At 39.0% G+C, this 27,646-nt stretch overlaps 1 protein-coding gene across 1 annotated transcript in view; it reads right to left on the bottom strand.

Moving 5' to 3' along the window:
• The window catches only part of LOC309551113 (putative cation-transporting ATPase 13A5), a 128,147-nt gene that overhangs the window by 90,011 nt on the left and 10,490 nt on the right, over nt 1-27,646 (bottom strand). The window contains exons 4-9 of the mRNA XM_082251559.1: nt 26,699-26,769; nt 25,849-25,929; nt 19,045-19,114; nt 18,160-18,294; nt 15,930-16,002; nt 3,068-3,199 (exon numbers count right to left, since the gene is read on the bottom strand). Coding sequence (XP_082107685.1) covers nt 3,068-3,199; nt 15,930-16,002; nt 18,160-18,294; nt 19,045-19,114; nt 25,849-25,929; nt 26,699-26,769 — 562 coding nt within the window. The remainder of the gene's footprint in view (nt 1-3,067; nt 3,200-15,929; nt 16,003-18,159; nt 18,295-19,044; nt 19,115-25,848; nt 25,930-26,698; nt 26,770-27,646) is intronic.

Raw genomic sequence — 27,646 nt, 5'->3', positions numbered from 1 at the left:
TTGCTAGACTTTCCAAGATTGACAAGTTTGTTGCACAATTGCAGCAAGTCCCCTTTGCATGACTCCAGATCAACTTTCTTTGCAAACATTCTGCAAGTCTGCTGCCAGTTCTGGTTCAGTTATGTTGTGCAATAGTCATCACACCACAGGGGTCAGTGTGGCTGGATTTGGAAAAGTGCTTCAAGTGCTCTGCAAGTGTACAACTTGCCAGTGAAAAGGTGCAGCAAGTTACCAAGACTTACAATTCAACACTGCTACACATGTGTGGCAAATTATCCTTGCTATCTGGGTACAAGGGAAGATGCACTGTTGATGTTTGATGAACCCATTTAATCATAGTTTTAAGGTGGCCACTCTGTTCAGTGATGTCAATACTTACAAGTTACTTAAAGTGATTGAAGGGTCTCATTTTTTTTCCTTTTTTTAAAAAATAACAAACATGGTATACTTACCTGCTCTGTGCACAGAGTGGCCCCAATCCTCCTCTTTTTGGGTCTCTCTTCTGTGCTTCAGGCCCCTCCCTCCTGTTGAGTGCCCACACAGCAAACAGCTTTATGTGGGGGCATCCAAGCTGAGTCACAGCTCTCTGTGTCCATCCAGACATGGAGCCAAGACCTGCCTCCCTCTCTCCTAATTGGCTGACTAAGTTTGATTGACAGCAGCGGGATACAATCACGCTGTGCTGCTGTCTCAACCAATGAGGAGGGGAGTCCGGGGCAGCTAAGATACTCCTGCAACATCAGTGGATAAAGATGGGCTCAGGTAAGTATTAGGAGGACTGAGGGGGGCTGCTGAACACCAAAGGTTTTTTTTTTGTTTTATCTTAACGCATAGAATACATTAAGATAAAAAAAAACCTTCTGCTTTTACAATCCCTTTAAAAGAGACCACACTAGCTGTAAAAACATAAAAGGGACAGACTGCCTACAATAGCAACAAAAGGTAAATGCCTTTGATCAGACATTGTACTGCCAACCCTAGCTAGAATTTAAAGAAAGAAGTAAAGCTACCCATAGTCTAGCAGATTTTTTTAACAAACATTCGTATGAACATTTATATGAAAATCTTCAGTACATTCAATGACTTGAAGTATGTCGTTCAAAGGTACTTCAATATTTTATTTGCTTTTAACATTCCGTTTTGGAATGAATGTATTTTCGGAAATGAAAACCAAATTTACTATTAAATTCATTTGTTCGTTCAGGAAAAATTTTCCATCTTGCTCCTTCATATTTTCTCCTTGCTGGGTAGAAAACTAACGTTGATTTGACCCTACTAGAAGATCAAATGAACTTTCCAAAAATAAAAAATGTCTAACAAAATTCTACTAGTGCATTTCTAACTTTAAAATCAGAAGAGACAATGGTGTCCCATAAGCTTTCATCACTTTTCACTCGTATACCAACTGCAGAGGCTATTGAGACTCTAAGGCAGGCCATATATGATGTGATTTTCTTTCCTGCAACCACGGGTTTCAGGAAGGAAAATCGCTCAATTCCCTCTTTAAAACAGTCAGTGTTGATGGGGGAATCGCTCCCATGGAGCTATTGTGTTCTCCTTGCACAGGGGGCACGGGGAGTCACCCCTGCTGGGAGAACACAGTGATTAATTGCATGCAAATGTATGCTCTGCTGGTTGTACCCAATTCAAACAATGAATAAACCTAGACGAGATTCAAGCCATCTATGACTGGCTTTAGTAAACATATAAAATGAGATTACTCACAGCCAAACAAAGCTCAAGATAGGCAAACTATATCCTACTTCAAGTAGAAGAATAATTTCTACAGACTGAAACATGGATGCACAATGGCATTGCCAGAGTCCCCCATTGTATGGAGAGTGGTATTGTTAGAGCAGATATTTAGATTGGCTGCAGCAGGATGTGTAAGCAGATCAGTTAATTATTTAAATGGAAGATACACTTTGTTGAATGTGCTATAATTATCCACCTGTCGACATAAAACGTGTCAACACTTTCTTTCATTGTATGCTGTGTTACTTGGATTTTGTTTTTGTTTTTTTTTAAATAAATCTTATGGATTTTATCAGTACCAGCTTCTGCTTCTGATGCCCTGCACTGCAGTTAACCTGTATATGGAAGAGATGATTGTGAACTTATTCAGGGGAACATCACCAAGTCATTGGTTTAGTTGAATGATACATGCATTAAGATTAGAACATTTGCAGTACATTCTTTTAGTGAGTATAAAAACCTCAATTCATGAAAACATCAAGTGCCACAGGAAGATACACAGAGTAACAAATTACTATTTATGTACTGTTTGTTTCATGTCAAGGATGGTAGTGACTTGGACACTAAAATCTAAATTAAATCTAAGCACACAGAACAGTATCTACTTATTAACTTTCTCCATACAATCAAACACAAATTTACTTTTAGAACTCTGCAACACTGAGCTAGCTGAGATAGCAACAACAAACACAGAGTCATAAAACAAGAGAAAGAACATAGACATCTCAGGAGTTCCTTTGAAAGTGTATGGGTACTAAGACTGGGCTTTCATTAAACCATTGACAAGGTCAAGCAAAAGCACATGACAATTAGACAGGGGGTGAAGCAGAATACAGAATAATAAAGCAATCCCATATGTAGCTGGAGTGTCAGAAAATACTAAAGATTTATTTTGCTTTGTCTTTAAAGCCCAGTAATACACTTAGATTTAACCTTGAACAACAGAAAGGCCCATCACCCAAACACAAGCAGAGCAACATGTTTAATATAATGCATTGTAGTGAGGAATGCAAAAACCTGTACAATGGCGGGGATAAAACAACTTGTTTAACAAACAGATGGGCAAATTTAGGAGGATGAACTCTGTAGGTCAGGAATTAGCAGTATTCCTATGTCTCAAAAATAATAGCTACATTCTTTTGAGGGTAGAGAGGTGCACATTTTGGACAGAGAAGGACATTGGTTTGCAAGAGGCATGAAAGTGGCCATCTACGTCAAAATGGATACATGTCATATCTGGAAACAGTGTACATATGGCTGTGTTTTCACTTGCAGTCTACTTTCAATATATAAAGGATGGGATATAACTTACCTGTTAACATTCCCTCATTCACAACGCATGTCCCATTGAATAAAATTGCATCACATGACATAAAAAAGTTCTTGCCAGTTAAAACAACAATGTCTCCTGGAACCAAATGGCGAGATTCAACTTCGCTGTAGTCTGTAAGAAAATACATGGGATGAAAGTTATTAAGCTATTTATTAATTACAGGCATGACTTTTCATAAGCGTTAATTTTTGTTTTTACCATAAAAAAAATGTTGGAGTCCATTGATGGACAAAAAAATTGTTGGGCATCTAGGGCCATACACCCACTAGGGTTACCACCTCATCCCTTTAAACCAGGACACATACTAATTACACAGGTTTTGTGGCTGATTAAGGTGGTAATTAAACTCAATTAGTGCCTTAAGTGCATTATATTAGCCTCATAATCTGTGTAATTAATGGGATTAGGTGGCAACCCTAAAACCCACACCTGCACGGATGTCACATTGGGAGCAGTGGCTGTGTCTGCGCAGCTGCTGTATCCCAATTGATATTTTTGGGACTGCCTGCATAGAGTACACATTCAGCTCAACAGACAGGTGATGCCAGGAACTTCTTGGTCTGGAGAGATCATCAAGTTGTTTCATCCCATGTCCAGGCTCCCAGACATAGGATGGGAGGCTGGCAAGGACTGGGAGGCAACAGAAAAGGATAATACTGTGCTGGGAGAGTGTTCTCTGAGCATACGTTAAGCCCCAAAAGAAGAAGGAGGAAGAATGTTTCTGACAGATGAGAAAGGGATTAATGGACCGCAAGCAGAGGTCTTTATAAGCAAAAGCCTTGACCTGAGTAACCTTGCCAGAGAACCACAGTCACCAAACTGACCCCTTGAGAAGCCTGAGCCAAGTGAAGTTAACAGTAAATAAGCCATTGCAAAGAGTGTGGACAGGGAGAAGCCAGAAAACTGACCCTTTTCTTGGAGGGGTGAAAGTCATTTGAATTCTGCACAGTGAGAATGCCACAGAAAAATGACCGGAAGGGCATGAGAACCAGTCCTGCATTAACCGATCCTTGTTAGAGAAGGGAACAGAAGCAGCTCACCCCTGTTGACCTAAAAAACCAGGAGGCATCTCAGAGGCTGCATGGTAGGTACCAAGCACACTGAGAGGTGTAACCTCAGTAATGCAACTAGGCCAAAGTGAGGTAAGGCCCCAAGTAGTTAAAAATCTGAGCAGCTGATGCTGACAAGGGCTTCAGGCAGCTTGAGGTGACAAGGTCACTATATGCAGACAGTAGAACTAACCAGAAACAGGAGATTCAAGTGATGCTTCAAAAGCAGATGCAGCAGTGTAATGATGTCCCCTCCAGACTGAGTGGGGGGAAAGAGAGAATTGCGTGTGCACAAACTAACCTCCCCCAAAAGATTATGTCAGCACTTGATCCCTCAACCGTAAAGTGGTTGCAAAGGGCGAAGGTTTTTCACCTTCATGCATTCTATGCATGAAGGTAAAATACCTTCAGTGTATAGGTTCCCCCATAGCCGCTCTAATACTTACCTGAGCCCCTGCTTGATGCAGAGTTGTAGGTAAGAGCAGCAGCTCTCCCAGGTCTCTCCCTCCTTTTTTGCCTGAGACACAGCAATGGGAGCCGTTGGCTCCTACTGCTGTCAATCACAGCCAGTGACGAGGGAGCTGGGAGCGGGACTGAGCCACACTATGTATGTCCCTTAGACACACAGAGGTTGCTCAGGAGCGAGCATGCACTAGTGCCCCCAGAGCAAGCAGCTTGCTATGGGAACATTAGGAAAGGGGGAGAAGCTAGGTGCAGCGGCAGGGGGCCAGAGAAGAGGAGGATCAGGCTGCTCTGTGCAAAACCATTGCACAGAGCAGGTAAGTATGATGTATTTATTATTTTTAAAGGAAAAAATAAATAAACCTTTAGAACCATTTTAATCCTTACCACAGTAAACTGGTTGTGTTGGGATTTTCAAAAAAGTGCCCAATAGTACAACAGTAGCAATAGCTCCCAGTGCTTCAGCCTAACTGACCATACTCATTAAGTGAGTCTTCAGAAACTTGGTCACACCTGGGGCCTGGGTAATGACTCTGGACCCCCAACAGCACCCTGCTGCTAACACGGTACTTAAGGGTCTGCCACAATGCTGAGCCCAGTTCCTGAAAGTCACATTTCAGGCAAGTCATGTTCATTCAGTTCAGCAGGATCTGGGTAAAGCTTCCACAGTTAGTGCTTAAGGAGGGGTGTTTTAAGGAATTTTTTATTGACGTCACCAAGAGAAAAACACCAATAGTGTAGCAAGGATCTTGGTTAAAGCCATCAAGAACTCCTCCGTGATGAGACGCTGAAAAAGCCTCTCTCTTCCCTATATAACTCCCTGCTCCCCAGTGTGCATTCTGGCCTGGAGGCTCTGCAGGCCTTCTGGGTTGCGGAGGTGCCAGAGCTGGAAACGGAAGACTGGGAGGTTGTCTGGGATTACCCCTTCCGGCACCTCGTGGCCTCCAGAGACCGACTAGTACAGTTCAAAATATTGCATAGGTTTCACCTGACGCCAACTAGACTGAGCAGAGCCTTCCCTGGTACTCCTGGGATCTGCTGGCGCTGCCGTGCTGATGCCCCCACTTATACGCATATGATATGGCATTGTCAGTCTCTACTTGCGTACTGGACTGAGGTTCTGGACTTTATAGATCAAGTGACGACCACCCGTGTGCCTCCTAAAATTGAGTTTTGCATCCTGGGACTTGTGAATACCCTGGCCCATTCGGTGGCAGCCCGCACTCTACTGGGTCTTTTGCTGTTCTACGCAAGGAAATTGGTGGTTCTCAGGTGGCGGACACCTGATGCACCCACCCTTTCATCGTGGAAGGCGTTTGTGAATTCTATAATCCCTCTTTATAAAGTGGCATACACTAGCAGAGGTTGTCCTCAGAAGTTCACGAAGGTCTGGAAAATATGGTTGGAAATGGGGGAAACTGCTAATGATTGTGAGGGCCCTGATACTGTAGCTCAGTAATCTCTCTTGTTGCTTGTCATCTGTACTAATGGGGGGGGGGGGCCTGTGCCACTTTCTCCACATCCTCGGTTGTTCCACAGTAAACAATCTCCACCTTCAGTCACTGCCTTTTATTGGTAAAGCATGACTTTGCAAATTTTATAGCTGCAGCCCTGTTCAGGGTTTTTGTTTGTTTTTTGTTTTATAGTAGTTATACTTGTAGTGTATGTTCTCTTTGTGTTATCTTGAGTCAGGGTATGCCCAGTGGCTCAGTTTTTGTATGTTTTTTCAAAACAATAAAAAGAATTAAAAGAAAAAAAAGCCATCAAGAAAAAAAATACTATGAAGTTAGAAGGCTAGCAAAAAGTAATAAGACGTTTTTGAACAGAGCTGAGCAAAAGGAGCCCAACCTCCTAGGACACTAGCAAAAATGTGGCTTGCTGTGTAGAGTAGGGGTTATATAGTAGCTGTGTTACGTTTTTTCTATTTACCAGTGTACCAACCCCATGTGGGGGACAGTATTAACCAACTGTTTCTGAATTTACTTTTGTCCCTTAATAGACAAAAATAGAATTGACAAATACATTTACAAATATATAAGGATAATGTGATCTTTACTGATTCCTACATCATGCATAATAATGATACATTTATACATACAATTACATTTACAATTTTAATTAAACCTATCTAAGTATCAATATTAGTATTGATATCATAACATATGATAAGTTTAGGTAATATATGGATATATTCATTAGGAAGCTAAAATGGCGCTTATGAGTCTGTTACAAAGATGTTATCATACTAGTACTAATGCCTCGTATCAATGTATCATTCTGTAAGTGTGTGTTGTGTGAAAGGAAAACCTTATAAAAAGGGGAATTTGAAATGTAGCAGACCAGAGCATGCTGGGTGGCTTTAAAGGGGCGTGCTCTTGCGTAGCTACATATCTGTTTTTAATAAACCTTTTTAATTTGGAACTTTCTCAGTCTAGAGGTTGTTTCCTTACAAGTTCAATTGAAATAAGCTTTTTCTATACAGTTTGGTGCCACTTAACTCGGATGTGCAACTGGCTGATTGCTTGATACTATACCCTTCCTGATCATTAACAGCAGACAAATGGGGCCCAGGTGAGTGCATTTTAGCTCACAAACTAAGTTTGCCTGTGCTTAGGGATTGAGGAGGATATGGTGATATGGTACTTGCCTAAGACACTCAAAAAGAACCTAGATGAGAAAGTGTAGATATGTTTTGTTTCGTAACTGTTAATTGTCTGTTAATTTGTTCATAGATGTCATATGCTGCTGTATCTCTCTTCTATCTTGTACTAACTTCCGCTGTGAGAATGGGAAGGGCTTGTTGGTCTCAAATTACTTTGGGGCTCAAGAAGAATTAAGGCTGTGCTGGCTTAATGCCTGGCCAGTTCAACGGAGGGGTTATGAGAGTGTGAGAGAGTGGAAGCAGGGGCAGTTTTGTGGTAGGTGAAACCCCTTGCTGAGCGAAAGAAGTGTTAGTGCTAGTAATGTATAGAAAATTAGTATGTAAGCAGAGAACTACTGAGAACCTTCTCTCTCTATCTCTCTCTCCCCTGCTGTACTGTCCTTTCATTTTAATTCCTTACATTGATCCTTTTGGGTCTCCGCTGGGTCTTGACAGAATCCAGTGTCTGTGTAATAGCACATTCTGTCCTGAGAAATCTTGTGATAAAAACCTCAAAAGGAGGGACTGGATGTGCATGGCGGTTTCAGCTTTAGGAGGCTGGCCAGGGAAGGTTCGCTGTCCATTGATTCATTTATGTTTGAGGTTACTCTAAGATAAAGAAAGTGGATACGTCCTCTCAGGAACTTCTTAACTGACACGGTGCAGAAAGACATTGAGACTGATCAATGGCAGCAGGAATATTACTTTAAGCCCTAGCTGGTGTGTTTCTATCTAAAACTTTGTGAAAATTTTTATTCCTTCTGTTTCCTCTGTGTTAACAACCTAACAGTGCTAAGCATTTCCGTGTTGGGCGGACCTCGCCAAGAGCCATGGTGGAGGTCAGACATCTGTACCGTGCTGATACGAGGAATGCTGGCTGCTTGCTTAGATAGTGGAACCAATTAACTAACACGGCTTAACTAAGACTTCTGGATGTGCTAAAGTTATATAAGAGCTTTGGAATTTATATAATGCAAAGGTCTTGATATATGTTCTATTGACAGGGAAAGTAAGTAGTGAAACATATAACCTGCAGTAAATGTTCAAATGAACAATACACCAAATAAATGCCATACACCTTAATTAATTTATTTATTTTTTAATATTGGTGGTAGTGTCGGGGGCTATTGCCTGGAATTTATTGACATTAGCTGTATTTAAGCGAAAAATAATATCATTCCGCATATCTGATCCTCAAGAAGTTATTGAGCCAGAATGTGGGGAATATGTAGCATTCAGATACATTGTCCATGAATCCAGCCAATTTGACCGAGAGTTGTGACCCACTAGTAATCCACAATACATGTGATAAATTGGGAGTAATAATTGACACTGTCTTTATATGTTTTGCATTTTATTTGTTTTAATAGTGGTGTTAAAAATTTGGAGAGATAGGCAAAGGGGGTTTGTTATCTGTGATCTCTAATTTCTTATATAGGTATGAAGTGTGAATCTGTGCTGAGTTGAGGAATTTAGAGTGCAGGTGCATCAGTGATAAAGAAGGCTACCATCTTATTGTGTGTGATAATCACAGTACATTAGAAGGGGTAACTGTGAATGCACAATACTGCCCTAGGAAAAGGCAGCAGCAAGGGAAGATTGAGATTCCTGGTGAGCATAGCCACCTACTAGGTGAGCAGGGAAATCTAGGTAATCTAAGTAGCCAACCCTTTTAGTTTCACCTTCCGGGGGTGGAAGTGTGCCTTTTTCAAGTGGGTTGTGAAAGAGGTGCAAAATAAATGAGTGTCCTTTCTTGGGGGCAAAAAGGAGTCACCTTCTGGAGGAGGTGTGTTATAAATAAGGGGAAGCTTTGGCCAAGCTTTTCCTACTCAATTCTGGCAGAAAAGGGGTAAATAAGGTGCGCAGGGGTTTCCAAAATGGAAAATCTATTGGGAGGAGGTGCAAAAATTAAGGGACCACCTTTGACCCCTTGCCAAGAATTAAAAGCACGTTATGGCAAGTGGGTGGTTAAGTATTTAAAAAAATAGCACAGATTGACACAGATCACAGACTACCCTGTACCTATTCAGGGGACCTATGATATCAGGATTTGGACTGCCCACCACAATTTTAAAAGTAAAATGATAGGCCCAAATTAACTAGTGGCCTGGGCGAGGTGGACGAATGAAGCCTATTCAAAAACCTCAAAAATCCTGATGGCGGTATTGCCAAAGGATTCAGAAGTAGAGGGGGACATATCAGAAGAGATGGCTATGAGCACTTACATTCGTCAGGTGCTGAAGTGCACCAAACATAAAAAGCCTCTGACAATTTTAGGTATTCTGTGATGGCAACGGAGAAGGACCCCCTACCCCATTGCAATCACAGAATACCTACTATTGTCAGAAGCTTTTTATGTTTGATACACTCCAGCACCTGAATAATGTGAGTACATTTTATTTGAATAAATTAGAATTTTTTAAAAATTTATGAGCACTATTGGAGTTCCTTTCTTTTTATGGTACATCAATTGATCGCTGTAAGGGGAATCTGTCCAGAGTGGGACCCTCAGCTGAGGGAATTGATCAACTATCTTTGGCCCCAAGAAGGGTGATCCCAAAAGGGTACACTGCGTTGTGAGACTAAGCTTAACTGCTGGGTCACTGGAGGTGAGGACCCATTCACATAGGGTGTTGAGGCGCAATTCACCATGGAGGATTCGTTTGGACACACTTTTTGTCACATTTTGAAAGTGGATTACTCCTTTGATCACATTTCGCTGGAAAGTGTATTATTTAAACAGTCACGGAAGAGATTGCTTTCAGCACTAGAGTCACTTTGTATGAGTGGATATTGTTTACCAGATGTTTTTTTTTAAACACTTGGACTTATTACATCTATTTATTGATTTTATATATTTATACACTAATTTTTGGTCACTGTTTTGCATGCTTTTATCACCTTGGTAATTGTGATAATTGTCATTTATATTTAATTAATTATCTATATATTTATTCACATATGCTTTTATCACCTTGGTAATTTTAACAATTGTCATTTAATTAATTATCCATAAATGTATTTATTTATTCACATATTTATATTCATTTATATATATATATATATATATATATATATATATATATATATATATATATATATATAGTTTGGAGCACTGCTATTTTGGAGCAACAATTGTGCGGCATTATTTATCTATTTATACAGGAACTATGATAAGTTTAGGTAATATATGGATATATTCATTAGGAAGCTAAAATAGCGCTAATGAGTCTGTTACAAAGATGTTGTCATACTAGTGCCAATACCAACGCAAATGCCAATGCCTCCTACCAATGTATCATTCTGTAAGTGAGTGTTGTTTGATAAGAAGCCCTATAAAAAGGGGAATTTGGAATGTATCAGACCAGGGCATGCTGGGTGGCTCTATAGGGGCGTGTTCTCACGTAGCTACATTTCTGTTTTTAATAAACCTTTTTAATTTGGAACTTTCTCAGTCTAGAGGTTGTTTCCTTACAGGTTCAATTGAAATAAGCTTTTCCTATACAACAATACAACTAAATCAGCTGGTAAAATCATAAAGCATTAGGACAGGAACCACAAATGACACTGTATTGTTTGTAATATGATTGTCTCCTGTGATCGTCATCTTCATCATAGGATCATAGCTTCCATTAATAAAACTCGATATATAAATGGAGGACCTTTTCATTCATCCACCCATCCTCCATTCATAGATCATGTTTTATTTATGGAGGCTGTAGTACATCTTCTACAAATCTTCTACGAATTGAGGAGGTGGGTGGAAAGGACAGACATAGTCAGCACTACTATGCACAGCAGCAAAAGGGACACTTCTCTTTAACTGTAAGCAATGTTCCTTGTGATGATTTTTTTTTAAACTATTTGACTAAACTTAGACTTTAAAGAGGTTGTAAACTCGTTAAAAGTTTTTTTTTTTCTTTTGCAACCTGCAAGAGAAAGACATAATGAGCTAGTATGCATCACATACTAGCTCATTATGAAATACTTACCTTAGAACGAGCCCCCGCCGTGCCGCTCTCTTACCTGTATGACGAGCGACATGTTCAGTCGCCCGTCTTCCGGGATCGCGGCATCCGGCCATCTGATTGGCCGGAGCCGCGGTGACGTCACTCCTGCGCACGCGAGCGGGAGCCGACGGTCACGGCACGGGGCTCTGAAGGAACGGCACGATCAGTCGTTCCTTCAGAGCGCATGCGCCAGTGACGTCACTGGCTGCATTAAAGGTAAATATCTCCTAAACCGTACATGTTTAGGAGATATTTACAGTACCTATAGGTAAGCCTTATCATAGGCTTACCTATAGGTACAACTTCCTGAGGAGGGTTTACTTCCTCTTTAAGTTTGTGCTAATCTCTAAAAGTATGGATAGATCCAATACCTGAGTCTGTAAAGGGATGTTTTATTAGGTAAAGATATGGCAAGGCCAGCTTTTAAGGGCAAGTGGATTATTGTAACCTAGGTTGGAACAAAATAATACCCATGATCGACAGTAAGGAGGTTTGAGCCAAAATTAGCTTGTGAGAAGTTTAGCACAATCCTAAATTTCTAGGTATTATTTTATGATAGGACAAGAAACCAGCCTACAATGCTTTGTGGGTAACCAGAGAATAATATTAAATGAGATAGGGCTCTTTAGATATGCTTTGAGTGGGGTTTTGTGTGTGAACTGCCATTGTGCCATTTGGGCTAACTGAGCAGCCTGATGGTAATGAAGTTCAGTTCTGTATAAGACTTTTCAACTCAGTGAGAAGAGCTTGTCCACACAAGTTGTAACATTTGCATTGTAGCGCTTGAAATTTGGGCACAGTACATAAATTCGGACGGTAAGGTAATTTTTATAGACATAATCTGTCCTTGCCAGGAGATGGTGTGTCTTCCCAAGAGGTCAATAAAGAGTACAGATAGGTGAATAGTTTGGAATATTAGGCTTAGCGTAGGGCACATACAATGATTTTAGATTGTCTATCGAAAGGCTTATTAAGGGACATTTCTATGTAATATGAAGAAGAAGAGAGATGCAATGGATTTTGTCCTCTGTTAATATACGCAGTACTTAGGCTTTAGAAATTAGGTTGGTGAATATTAACCACTTTAAGACCGGGCATTTTTCTGACACTTGTTGTTTACAAGTTAGAATCATTTTTTTTGCTAGAAAATTAATTAGAACCACCAAACATTATATATTTTTTTTAGCAGAAACCCTAGAGAATACAATGGAGATTGTTGCACTGTATTTGTGCAGCGGTCTTACAAACACAATTTTTGGGGAAAAATTCACTTTTTTAAATTAAAAAATAAGAAAACAGTAAAGTTTGCCGTATTTTTTTTATAATGTGAAAGATAATGTTACATCGAGTAAATAGATACCCAACATGTCATAATGAGGTGGCACTGATGGGCACTGATAGGTGGCACCGATATGCAACATTGATGGGCCCTCATAGGCAGCACTAATGGACACTGTTAGCGGCACTGATGGGTACTTATAGGTGGCACTGATGGGCACTGATAGACAGCACTGTGGCACTGATATGCAGCACTGATGGGAACTGATGGGTGGCACTGATGGGCACTGATAGATGGCACTAATAGGCAGCACTGATTAGGCACTGACAAGCATTACTAATGAGCACTGATTGAAATCCCTAATAGGCACTGATTGGCATCTTTAATTAGCACTGGTTGGCATTCCTGGTGGCCACGGGTTGGCATCCCTAGTGGCATGGGTCGGCATCCCTAGTGGGCTCTAGTGGGCATCCCTGGTGGGCTCTAGTGGGCATCCCTGATGAGTCTGAACAGATAATCAATGTGCTGATTATCAGCGCAGACCTATCAGCGCAGACCCCCCCCCCCCCAGTCAGGAGAGCCCCCGATCAGCTCTCCTCTACACGCGCCTTGTCAGCGCGAATGGAGGAAAGCCAATAAACGTCACTTCCTGGTTACGATGTGGCCAGCTGCGGTTAGTCACAGCTGAACACATGGTAAAGAGCCTATGTCATAGGCTCTTTAGCAGGATCGGAGATGCGGTGTGTCAGAGTGATGCACCACACCACAGATCACCGCTCTGCGCGCCCTCCCGGGTGCCCGCAAACTGCTTATCCTGCTGGACGTCAAATGATGCCCAGTCAGGATAACTTAACCACTTTCCAGCCGTCATTCTGCTATATGGCGGTCGGGAAGTGGTTAAATCCGTTGTTAGGAAACTATGTTTGTTGTCACCCCAGTCCTCCAAGGCCATTTTGCCCTCACTCGACTTCCTGACTGTGAGGAGAATGGGCCCAATCATTTTCCCCGCTACCGGCCGGTCTGGTAAGTGGGAAAAACCTCTCCCGCTGCCCATAAGGGTGATCCTGCATGAATCCGCTGCTGGGACCACCCCTATGTGAAGGAGGACCTCCGGCAGTTTAAAAAAATACCAGGGCTATGGCAGCTATCTGCTGTCACAACCCCGGTATTTAACGTCAAAGTACTGACGTAAAACTGCGGTGGGAGGTCCGGAAGTGGTTAAAGTGGTTGTGAAAAAAAGGACGCCAAATTTGTTTAGGTACACGACCGTGCAATTGTCCGTTAAAGTCACGCAGTGCCGAATCGCAAAATACCCCCTGGTCGGAATGGGGGTAAAATCTTCCGGGGCTTAAGTGGTTAATCCAAAACAATGTTATGTATTGTAGCTTATTGTTATTTAGATGTGTTGGCTGCATTCATTTTCATTTTTCAGGCGAAGGACATTTTCAGAAAGTACAGAAAATAAATGTTGATCCTTTCAGAAATGCAGTATCCTTGACACTTTGAAGCTGTGAGATGAACTGGAAGCAAAAGCAATTTTACCTTTTAATATCCTCATGCTTTGCAAATAAGCAAACCTAGTCTTTTAGCAATGGACAGTGCTGATACACCAGCATACATCAAGCATAGCAGGAATAAGTAAATAGCATTCATAAAATGTTAATGTAACCACATATAGGTCAAAATATAGAAAAAGAAAAGGAAAAGCAGTTCGCACAATATTCTGACACACAATATCCACAAAACGCGTAAGTGCAGGTGCAGTGCTAATCCCCAATCAAATACAACGAATAAGTGCAAACATAATAAGTGACAACATGTGTTTGACCAAAGCTTATATAAATCAAAATAAGTGCAAAAGTCCAACTTAATACAACTGTGAAATAAAAACATTCCCAATTCTTGTGCAGGTGTAACCAAAATCCATTCTTCCAAAGTGTGAATTCCTCCAAATAATGTCCACACCATTTCTGTGATAAAAGGTGAACACTTACCAAATGGTAATGAACCCAATTTCCTAAGTGGTCATAAACAGCATACAAAGTTTTTCATCATAAGGGACCCACAGGAGAAATATAAGATTCTGTCAGTATCCACAATACCTGCACAAGAATTGTGAATGTTTTGTTTGAATTTTCTTTCATAGTTGTATTAATTTGGACTTTTCACTTATTTGGATTTATAACAGCTTTGGTCTAGTATATATTGTCACTTATTATGTTTGCACCTATTGTTTGTATTTGATTGGGGGTTAGAGCTGCAATTGCACTAACATATAATTAGCATTGTATGATGCTAAAATGTGTTCTAAACTTCATAATGAGAACACAGAAACACTAGAGTTAAAAAAAAAACAATGTGTTTGTTAAAGACAATTAAGCCATTGTGTAAAGAGTCAGTCACACAAAGCTGGTATTTGAATTTGTTGAGAATCCCTGATTAATACGTTTCCAAAAGAATGCAATACTACAAAAGAAGGGCCATGAACTAGAATATTGACATGAGAAGATAAGTTATTTGAAAATATTTCAAATGTAAAACCTCTATGCCCTGGGACACATCTAGTAGTGTTGGGATTTTATACCACCAATTTATAGCAAAGAGTGCAACACTATCATTAAAATAATAAAAACGTGCATTTAAATATATATATTGTAGTGAATCACGATAAAAGAAATACAAAACACGCATGTGGATACCTAAAATATCCTATTCATACAATAAATAATAAGTGTCCATATCAAAAATGTGATGAAAGTCCACTCCAGTAATGAAAAAAATGGCTATCCTTAAAGGAAGAACCACAAATCCCAGCATGCATAAAGAGACAAGCTTCCTGATTTTGGATAGTGAGGAATCCCCAACAAGTGAAACAAGAAGACTGGTCGCTTACTGGATGGTTCTTCCTTCAAGGATAGCCATTTTTTTCATCCCTGGAGTTTACTTTCATAACATTTTTGGACACTTATTTATTGTAGGAATAGGATATTTTAGGTATCCGCATGCACGTTTTTGTATTTCATTTATTGTGATTCACTACAATATTTATATTTAACCACATATTTTTATTATTTTAATGATAGCGCTGCCATCTTTGCTATATTGTATGTTAGGTTTTTTCTATTGACCTGTGCAAGCTGCTGATTCATTCATTTTTTTCACTGACTCACTCAGTGATGTTTTATTTATTATTAGTGCAGAATTTTTTGTGTTTTGATTCTTTGTATACCACCACTATGTATTTAAAAATTCTAATCACAATGTCATATACTTATATATAATATGTTTTCTGTATAATATGATTACATTTTATGTATAATAAAGAAGACTTTTTCTTAATAAACATGACAATTATACTCAATATACATCATTATCCCTAGGAAGGAATCAAATGACATACCTCCATTTCTTTGATAGACTGTGCATTTCATGCTGTTATGAGTTTTAACAAGATTGTGAAGCTTTGTAGATAGCTGTAACAATATTAAAAAATAATATTTGTAACAAATACATTGTATAATTATTACTTTTGGTTTTCAGGTATTTCTAGTGAAGAGCACATTTTAGAAAAGCTGCCAGCAACCTACCTATAGCCTTGTGATCTATTTTTCAAGGCTGGATAGTTTTAGTTTGCTTTTGTCTCTGTTTTGTGTACTATTATACATAAGTCCCGCCCATCTCTAAAGCTAACTTGACACATGGGTTCAGTTTATACCTATAAACCCACTCTTTGGCCATCTCCTTGCCCCCTGACTCTCTAACCCAAATGTCAAAAAATAAGGAAACCAAAGAGGTAATTGATATTTAAATGATCAATAAAGGAGGATTATGGGTTGAGAATGCACTCTAGATCTTTCATGATGATGCAATGTATCCATTAATAAAGTAGCATATCTATTTACTGAGTAATTATGTTATGACTTCTTTGTTATAACATAATCTACTCATTAATGAAGTATACTAAGTTCTTACTGTGCAAATTATGCATTAAATAATGACAAGGACAGCGAGTCTTCCTCCATAATACCTCTGAACCTCTAACATTCATTTAAATAAGAAATCCTCATTGGTTTCCACACTCTATGACTGGTCTCCAAGAGAACAAGAGCTAGTGGAGGTAATAAAGGATTTTCTTAGCATATCAGGCAATACTGGCAAAGATTTGGGTACTTCTGAACAGGGGCAAGGATGCAGATCATAGGGGGCCCCATATCATTTTCGGTTGTGTTATTACTGCAATGCAGGCTTGTCTAAATCAAAGTTAGATAGCAAGAAAGCTGTCAGCATGGTCAAAACACTACTAGGGACCAGTGCTGTGGATATTAGGTGTGTCAGGAGAGATGGGCCAGCAGTGCTGGAAATTTACTTTTAACCTTCATTTTATTGCCATCTACTTTGTGTTTAGTGGTTTATCAGATTTCTTTTTAGCAAGCAAGTGCTGAAATAGGTGGTCTAGTAGCCAGTACAGGGAAAAAATAGCTGTAGTAGCAGTAATAACAACTATTATATTCATTTATATAATTACATAATTGTTTGTGCTCATGCACACAATCACCCTATAACCGAAAGCAAACATCTTTAAAGTTGAAATTTATGTATGGATATTTTTTGAAGTGTTACATTGGCCAAGCCTGGAGCAACATTGGTCCAAGCTTGACGAATGTAACACTGCAAAAATGAATGTGTCAAACCTGGCCAATCCCTTTGGAAGCTAGAAATCACTATAGTATGTATTACAGTGATCGCCACTAGCTTTCAGGTCTCATACAGAGGGGCTGCCCTGCTATGTAGGGAACACATTCCATTATCTCAATAATTGCAAAGCAATCTCTAAATGGAGGTTGTGACTTCACTGTCCTGCCTAGCAACCGCGTTTACTGAGAAAATGCAAAGTGTTCTATAAATGGCATCCGTGCCAAGCAGGCAACCACTTGCATTTAATAAGCCGCAGGGCAGCTCCTCAGCCCAGGACTCGGATACTAGAGGTGACCACTGTAGTAGCAATGCATACTACAGTGATTCCAGCTTCCTTGGGGATCAGCCAGGTACGACACTTACATACTTACAATACCATACCAATACCAATGTAACCATGCAAAAAAAAACCATACATATTCAACTTCAGCCATAAATTCCTAACATCGACCTCTACAGGTCTATATTACAGACAAGTTCTGGCATTATTTATTTTTACAGAGGTCAGTTGTCTTATCAGTTTTTAGCTGAGGGAACATACTGGCATTTTGTTTACTGCCTTAAAAAGCCTTAGGCATACAGTGTTAATTTCAGAGTGGGGACAATATATCTAGAGTGCTAAGACAACCAAGCAAATGCTCCTTACTGCTCAGAGAAAGAAAGTGAGATTTAGAACTAGCAAAATCCTGAAAATGTTGTTGTTGGCTCTATTTGGCTGTTGATCTCACAGGGTACAGGGTCAGTGTCAAACCCCAAACCCTTAATTATGCAGTGCTGGGTCTGTGTTATTTTCACCAGAGCACAGTCTATCAATATTACCAGTCTAGGTCGGGCAAACTGTCACTCATCGCTAGTTAACGATGATGACAATATTTGTTACAGCATAAAATATTATTTTATAAGTGGATCATTTCGTAAGTATTTACACAACTTACCTTTCGGAGTTCAACAAGTGATAAAGTTATATTACAAGCACATAAAACCAGAATGGCTACAGCATAACCCAGATATCCTTCTACTAGCATAAGGGTAATAGCAAAAAACTGGTATATATACAGCATATCCAACACCTGTCAATAAAAACAACAGAATAAAATAATATGTCAATTATAGTCAAAGAAATTATTTTACCACATATCATTTTTTTTTTTTTTTTTTTTTTACAATTTGTCATATTTATTATGGCAGGACTTTTATTACAAAAAACAATTACAAGATTACGCTAATAAGGGAAAAAAAAACTTTCTGTTAAAAATAATAAATTATTTAGAGTTTTCCTTTTTACTTTCCCCAGTGACAGTCTAAATGTGCATGTCTAGATGTGGGTTGCAGATACATAAAAATAGGAGTTTGACAGGCCGATTAGGGCAATACCCATGGCTTGCTCTTTGCTTTAAACCTCAACAAGACACTATCTGCATTCATTTTGTTGTTCTGTTCATAAGCTAGATTTGTGGAAATACCTAGGGTTGCAAAATACATGGGAGATGGTGAGACATTTCTTGTTTTTATTTTTTATTGCCTTTTTTACTAATATTTTCCAGCAAAGAGGATGAGTAAATAACAATATATGGGATTATTACCCCTAGTGAAGATATTTTTAAAATGTGCGACTATTATTTATATAATGAAAAGCTACCTCTTTTCATGTCCTGCCTAATTGTAAATCTGGCCCTTACCTTGTCTTTACCTTTCCCAATTTGCACTGCTAATACTGTTTCTGTCTGTTTTTTTTTAATCATAATTGGATGGATATTTCCTTGCATATCAGTTTAATGTGTGAATCTGTCAACAGTGTAGTTTTTTTTATATTTTATTACCTTATATAAAAATAGTTTCCATAGTGGAGCAACTTCCACTTCAATTGTGTTGTAGCCACACACTAATCTCCTAGAATAAATAATACAAAATTAGTATCATAATATCTAAAATATCTCATAGAACAACAGACTGTAATTACCAGTATTTATTTAGTGTTATGGTTTCTATACACTAATTATTTTAGAGGGCAACTACTGGTGATGTGCTGGTTTATTCTAACTACCCTCTGGCACCTCTGTCTTTTGTTTTTTTTTTTTCTATGTGGATGGAAGCTGGGAATAAGAAGTGTGGAAAGATACTGCCAGTGCAAATTACCTTAAACGGGAACAATGCCATTTAGAACTGGTTTTCTAACCTGTCTGATATAGTAGATGTTTCCTATGAAGATTCCTGCACATTGTTTCAATATTTTCCTTTGGTATTTTGCTCTATGAAATAGTTTGCAGCATTTATACATGGCAATACAATCATTTTCAAACTATTTATTCAAGATGAACTGAACAGGAAATATTCTGAAAAGTTAGACAGTTTTTATGTACTGTATTTTTAGCATGCTGTTTAAGAGCATGAAAAATCCAGGGAACATTTTAATGAAACTAATGGAAGTTTGGGTCGCTTTAGATGTAATTTGGAATGAATAAAACGAAACACCAAGCATGATTGAGTATGATATCAGAATAAGAAAATAGTTGCAAATCCTATCATAAATTCTGACTGAATCCAATCTTGGTGTAAAGATGATACATGTGTGGCCAATGTATGTCAAGTGACCTACTGACATTGCCTGACCCATAGATATCAGTTCAATCAGATTGGGTGATTTTATGTATGTTGGCAGGATTATTACATTTTTTTGAATGCCATGTATTCCATTTGTCATTCATCTAGTGTAAGTCACAAATTAAGAAGCAAAGTCTATTGGCTATGCACGACACCATACTATAATTTTACACAGTTAAGGTATGAGGCACAGAATACATTCCAATTGTACCTATGCACATTCCAAACATTCCAGTAAATACAGCAATGACATGATCACAACTGAAAAGTAATTTTCAGCATCTTTTCTTGACTGATATTCTGCTAATAATGGCATTCTGTAATAATGAATCTATTAATATTAGACAGAATGGATATTGGAGTATGCTAGTAGATGTATTGTGGAAGTTTTACTAAAAAAGACAATTACTCTGTTCACTTTGCAAGAGAATTTGCAATTTGCAAGGGCATTTGCCCCCAGATTTTTTTTTACATTGCAACGACATAAAAAAAAAAAAAATCAGCATTTTAGCATGCACATGATTGGCTTCACTTTATTCACTAATTCTCTTTCAAAGTACCACTTCTCTTGCAAAGTGAACACCCTATTTGCCCTTAGTAAAGCAACCCAAATTAGTTGAGAATATTCACTCAAAACTGTGTGAATTTTAACATGTAAAAAGCATCTGCACAGGATTGGGTATTCAAATTGAACAAGGATTTGCTTTTCACATGATTGGGTAATTAAAATGAATAGTTACTCGTTTAAGTAACAATTCTTAGCATCTTTAGCAAATCAATCTTATTGTTTTGACAAATACCAATGGATACTTCCTACTTAAGAGAACGTCGCAAATACCAAAGTTGAAGTGCAAAATGGGGTAATCCAAAACAATCTAATTTAATTTTTCTTATATCATCTCAGTAAAATATGGATTCTGATCATTATAAACTACCAATGTTGTACTGAGGAGTACTCAAAAGTTGATCTTCTAAAGGATTACAGAATGTTCACCTGAAAGGTGCATGCTCACTAAGTTTAATAAACAAGATTTGATTCTATTCATATTCATATTCGTAACCCATTAATTGGGAATTTAGTGTGAACAAAGCTCTACTTTATGTGTGAAAGTAAAGTTAAATGCAAAACTTTTTTTTTTTATTTAGCTTTGAACAGAGTGGGGAGAGATTTTATATTACTGTCTGTGTCCCCATAGGAGATTCACCCTTTCTATTTGTCCTGTTCATTGTTATAATCAAAATTTAAAGTAAAGAAAAATCCCAAACTTTGGGGAAATCTTGCAATGGAGATACAACTTATGGTGATCCTGGTGACAGCCAGGAATTCTCTCACTTTGAAGAGATTTCCTCTCACTTATTGTTTTGACTAAAGGACAGGAAATTAAGAGAAATATCCCCAGTGTGACACAGATAACAGAAACAAGACAGAGGGTTTAACCCTACTCTATCTATAATGAAATAAACATTTGTTTTACTTTAAGTTCTGTTTCACAGAATGTGTTATCACAGGGGCGTGCTAGTGTAAGATGTCTATGACACAACTGTTACACAAACAGCAAGAATAATGTACAGATGACCTCAACAAGAAGTAGCGATAAAGATTTTAACCACTTGCCGACCGCTCACCTTGAGCCTACTGCGGCAAAGTGGTTCGTTATCGTCCAGCGACGTAGACCTACGTCGAAGGACTCCTTCCCTTGTGAGCGGCGCGCGCGCGCACCGCCGGAGGCTCGCTCCCGCTGTATTCAGTCACAATGGGAGTCGGGCCAGGGGAGGAGTGGCGGTGATCACTGCCGCTCTTCCCCGATCGTCGGGGATCGAGAGTGGAGATCTGCTCGCTTTGTTTACTCCTAAGTGACAGGCAGGGACAGATTGCAGGATTCAGCATAGCTGAACCTGCGATCTGTGCCTGTGTCACACAGTCTCCTCCCCCCACACACATCAGTAAGCACCAGGCATACATTAACCCCTTGTTTACCAATAAAAGTTAACCCCTTCCTTGCCAGTGTCATCTTTACAGGAACAGTGCATATTTATAGCACTGATTACTGTAGTAATGTCACTGGTACCCCCAAAACTGTCAAAAATGTCAGTTAAGGGTCCGATCTGTCCGCTGCAATGTCGCAGTCCCGCAAAAAAAATCGCAGATCGCCGCCATTACTAGTTAAAAAAAAAACAATAAAAAATGACATAAATTTCTCGGAGTTAGTAGCTGCGATAACTTTTGCGCAAACCAATCAAAATACACTTATTGCGATTTTTTTTTAACCAAAAATATGTAGCAGAAAACAAATTGGCCAAAAATGTTAAAAAATGTTGATTTTTAAATTTTTTTTGGGGGGGGGGATTTCATATCAAAAAATGTGAAAAATATTGTTATTTTTCAAAATTGTCGCTCTTTTTTTGTTTATAGCGCAAAAAGTAAAAATCACACAGGTGATCAAATACCACCAAAAGAAAGCTCTATTTGTGGGGAAAAAAGGACATCAATTTAATTTGGGTACAGCATCGCACGACCGCGCAATTGTCCGCTAAAGTAATGCAGTGCCGAATCGCAAAATATGGCCTGGTCAGGAATGGGGTAAAATCTTCCGGTCTTAAAGCGGTTAAAAATTCGCTCATTGAGAATTTTTTTGTCAAAGACATGTAGCTAAATACATTTTGGCCTAAATATATGACACAAATTGAATATATTTGATATGTTTTAACTATCAAAGTAGAAAAATATTGTTATTTTTTCAAAATTGTCGCTTTTTTTTATTAATATCGCAAAAAATGAAAAGCGCAGAGGTGATCAAATACCACCAAAAGAAAGCTCTGTTTGTGGGAAAAAAGGACGTAAATTTAGTTTGGGTACGGCGTTGTATGACCGCGCAATTTAAAGTCGTCAGTTAAAGTCGCACAGTGCTGAATCGCAAAAAGTGTCCTGGACGTAAAGCAGGAAAATCCTGCTATATATATATATATATATATATATATATATATATATATATATATGTATATATATATACAGTATCTCACAAAAATGAGTACACCCCTCACATTTTTTTAATATTTTATTATATCTTTTCATGTGACAACACTGAAGAAATTACACTTTGCTACAATGTAAAGTAGTGAGTGTACAGCTTGTATAACAGTGTAAATTTGCTTTCCTCTCAAAACAATTTAAAACATAGCCATTAATTTCTAAACTGCTGGTAACAAAAGTGAGTACACCGCTAATTAAAAATGTGCAAATTGGGCCCAATTAGTCATTTTCCCTCCCCGGTGTCACGTGACTCGTTAGTGTTACAAGGTCTAAGGGTGAATGGGGAGCAGGTGTGTTAAATTTGGTGTTATTGCTCTCATTCTCTCGTACTGGTCACTGGAAGTTCAACATGGCACCTCATGGCAAAGAACTCTCTGAGGATCTGAAAAAAGAAATGTTGCTCTACATAAAGATGGCCTAGGCTATAAGAAGATTGCCAAGACCCTGAAACTGAGCTGCACCACGGTGGCCAAGATCATACAGTGGTTTAACAGGACAGGTTCCACTCAGAACAGGCCTCGCCATGGTCGACCAAAGAAGTTGAGTGCACGTGCTCATCATCATATCCAGAGGTTGTCTTTGGGAAATAGACGTATGAGTACTGCCAGCATTGCTGCAGAGGTTGAGGGGTGGGGGGTCAGCCTGTCAGTGCTCAGACCATACGCCGTACACTGCAACAAATTGGTCTGCATGGCTGTCGTCTCAGAAGGAAGCCTTTTGTAAATGTGATGATGATGATGCACAAGAAAGCCCGCAAACAGTTTGCTGAAGACAAGCAGACTATGATGAGACCAAGATAAACGTATTTGGATCAGATGGTGCTAAGTGTGTTTGGCGGCAACCAGGTGAAGAGTATAAAGACAAGTGTGTCTTGCCTACAGTCAAGCATGGTGATGAGAGTGTCATGGTCTGATGCTGCATGAGTGCTGTCAGCACTGGGGAGCTACAGTTTAATAAGGGAACCAAGAATGCCATGTACTGTGACATACTGAAGCAGAGCATGATCCCCTCCCTTCAGATACTGGGCCACAGGGCAGTATTCCAACATGATAAGGAGCCCAAACACACCTCCAAGATGACCACTACCTTGCTAAAGAAGCTGAGGGTAAAGGTGTTGAACTGGCCAAGCATATTTCTAGACCTAAACCTTATTGAGCATCTGTGGGGCATTCTCAAACGGAAGGTGGAGGAGTGCAAGGTCTCTAACATCCACCAGCTCTGTGATGTTGTCATGGAGGAGTGGAAGAGGACTCCAGTGGCAACCCTGTGAAGCTCTGGTGAACTCCATGCCCAAGATGGTTAAGGCAGTGCTGGAAAATAATGGTGGCCACACAAAATATTGACACTTTGGGCCCAATTTTGACATTTCCACTTAGGGGTGTACTCATTTTTGTTGCCAGTGGTTTAGACATTAATAGCTGTGTGTTTAGTTATTTTGAGGGGACAACAAACTTATACTGTTATACAAGCTGTACACTTACTACTTTACATTGTAACAAAGTGTTATTTCTTCAGTGTTGTCACATGAAAAGGTATACTAAAATATTCACAAAAATGTGAGGGGTGTACTCACTTTTGTGAGATACTGTACTTGCAAGAAGATTTTAAAATGTAAATAATTTCATAAAGATACCAAGAGTGGAATCTTGTAATTCATCACGTCTAAATGTGTTCTCACATCCAAACACTCATATTAAGTTAAAAAATAAAATATTAAACCTCCTCCATAGCTAGGAATTATGCAGACAATTGATGTTCCATTTTACATTCAGTCCATAATGGGCCTGAATTTTAAGCTCATAAACCCACCGTGTTTTTTTTTCCTAGAGATTTTTTTAAGCTTAATTCAACCTCTGCAACAAAGCTTTAGTTTTTTTTATTCCTGTAAGCGTAACCCCTTCAGGATTTTTATTTTGTTCTGGGCAAAATCCAATAAATTGTGGGCTTTTAACTCTTTTCTGATGTTATTAGGATGCTTAAATAAGGTCATCCGCATTATAATTTACTGAAGAATTCATTATCTGCAACCCCCTAAAGATGCTCATTTGAACAAAACATGACAAATAAACTGTATTGCAGACTTTTTTTTATAGGCTGAATCGGAGGAGTATTCACATACAATTGTAGTCTGTGAAGTAAACATTTTTATTGATGGCAAATGTGAATACATTCCCAACCTCTGTAGTGTGTACAGGTGTGTACAGGTAGAGGCGGAGATCAAATCTTGCCTAGAGAGAGTAGAGTGCAGTACACCCATTAAAGCAGAAGTTACCCTGAAAAGGTAAGTTTTGCTCACCACCCCCCCCCCCCTCCCTTAACCCCCACTCTCCTACTAGTTTTGGATTTTTTTTCTTCCTGAGAGCGGGTACCTCTTTCTGACAGGTACCTACTCCTACTTTGGCTCCCTCTCTGCCTGCAACCACTGAGAAAGTGCAGCACATCTTGCACACGCACAGTGGAAAGGCAGCTGTGAAACACCTGGAAGTTAAAGTCACAGCTGGCTTCCCACAAGCAAAATGGTGCCGGGAACCCTAAGACTAGCGAAGACCCGGTCTGGGGGATGACAACTCTGGAGCCCTGGGCTGGTAGGTGTCTTGTATATTAAAAGTCAGCAGCTACTATTTTTTTGAGAAATGACCGCAGCTCCCCTTCAAGGGTTGGGTGAAACAAACTTGACCTCTGTGCACTATGGGGTCAGTACATCTGGTGAGCACTTTTTTTATTAGTGGAGAATCAGTAGAAGATAAAATGTGACATTAGGATGTTATTTTGTATTAACTTTGAATAAAAGTTCACAGTCTTGCATACTTTTCTTGATGAACTAAGAACGACTGACTAGTTGCTATGGATTATGAGCCTGCATTGCTGCGTTACATCATTTTATCATTTTATTCTTCCCTAAAGAATATGTTGAAATATTACTTTAAAAAGGGCATAAATCTTAGGATTATTTTTAGTTCAGCAGTAGAAAATCACTTTGAAAAATATTCACCTGATGGCTTGTTCCTCCTTCTTCAGACCAGACCCATAAAATAAGTGCATGTTGTGACAAGAAAGATTCTCCTCCAGAGTTCTAAAATCACAAAAAGCAAACTTTGTCATGGTTGCTGAAGAGGGTCCTTTGCACCCCAAGAAACCATGCCTCTACTTAAATTGCAAAAGAAGAACAGCAGGGCACCAAATTAAAACAGATAAAATCACCACTTTAATGTGTAGCTCAATTACATGTAAAATATTTGTATATAACTCCAATGGCTGAGGCGGAAGGTGCACAATACCGCAAAAAAGCAGTCTGCAGTGACCGATGATTAGCAATTCCACCTGTTACTGCTTCCAGTACATGGTGTCCATTCACACAAAGAGCACGGCTAGCCACCCACTCTGGCCTCATTGGCTCACTGGGTGGGATTTCCAGTAGAAGGAGCCAATGGCTGCCGCTGCAGTGTGAGCCAAGAGGAGAGAGAGTCCCAGGAGAGACACTGCTCTCATGCACATCACTGGCTCACAATGGGGTTCAGGTAGGAATAAAAGAGAGTTGTGGGGGAAGCTGCACCAAGAAGGTTTTGATAAAAAAAAGTAAAAAAAAAAAAAAACTTCTGCCTTTAAAACCACTTTGGAACAAAATGGATGAAACATTAAATGATGAGAATATTGAGACAAAATAATGGATGAAGTAAAGAGAGGAATGCGGCTAAAATAAGCTCTACACCTTTGTGAATTAGCCCTTATGTATCACAAATTTGTGAGTTGCTTTGTATCCAAGTTTTTTTTTTTTTTTTCTGGTGGTATATTCCTATTGAGCAAAGTTTATAAATTAGGCATTCACCTATTTATATACTCACCCAATGTTTTCAAACTTTTTCTCAGCATAGTTCCATACAAACCGAATTTTTTGAACTCTAATAAATTTAACCTGTAAAAAAATATCAATAATGTGTTATCCTACAGTTATATTCTGTGCTTTCTGAAATTATAGTAAATTTTAATCACAAATGATAACACACTAGAAAAAAAGTAATTATTTTTTTAATTGTAGGCAAGGAAGTGCTGGCAGTGATAGCAACCAAGTGCTTTGGGTTGCAAAGATTAGGGGGGAGTACCCGTCTCAAAATGTACAAATGTGATAAATGTATTATTATTATTATTTATTTTTTTCCTTTTTTACACCTGACATTTATATATATGTGACTAAATTTAGCTAGGAAACAGTAGGTGGGAAGGAGTGCAGGGGATGTTGAGACGTGTCAGAAGGCTCTTTACAGCTCAGGATACATTAAACCATCTCTCCTTAGTATAGTTTGGAGGCATCCTGTATTATATGCAGGTGGATTTTATAGTCATGTGTTAAAGAAGTTTCATAGCTTATCCAAACTGCTTATTAAGCAGATGTCGATAGTTGAAGAATAGGATGGAAGATGTGAAAGTTGTGGAACCACCCTGTTCTAGTTAAATCATCCCATCCTTGTTGTCATAGGACAGGTGCTAAATTGCTGTCAATCTATGTAGATTTCCTGATGCCAGAGATGGAATTAGGTAACTAGAACAGGGTGATTGCACAACTTTCACACTTTCCATCCTGTTTTTGGACAACCAACATTTGCCTTTCCATGGTGATTGAATTAAAGTGTCTGTGCTACTGTATCTGTGTGGATATTAATGCTGGGGAATTTTCCGGACACTCATTAGAACTAAAGAAGTGGCTTGGATAAAGCTATAAAATATCTTCATAATTACAGAACAAGTCCAGCTGAATGTGACTACTCTTTACGTATACATGACCTTTATAACTT

Source organism: Pelophylax lessonae (assembly GCF_965119305.1).
Source record: "Pelophylax lessonae genome assembly, chromosome: 3".
NCBI lineage: Eukaryota > Metazoa > Chordata > Amphibia > Anura > Ranidae > Pelophylax > Pelophylax lessonae.
This window is presented reverse-complemented; position numbering and strand designations above follow the sequence as displayed.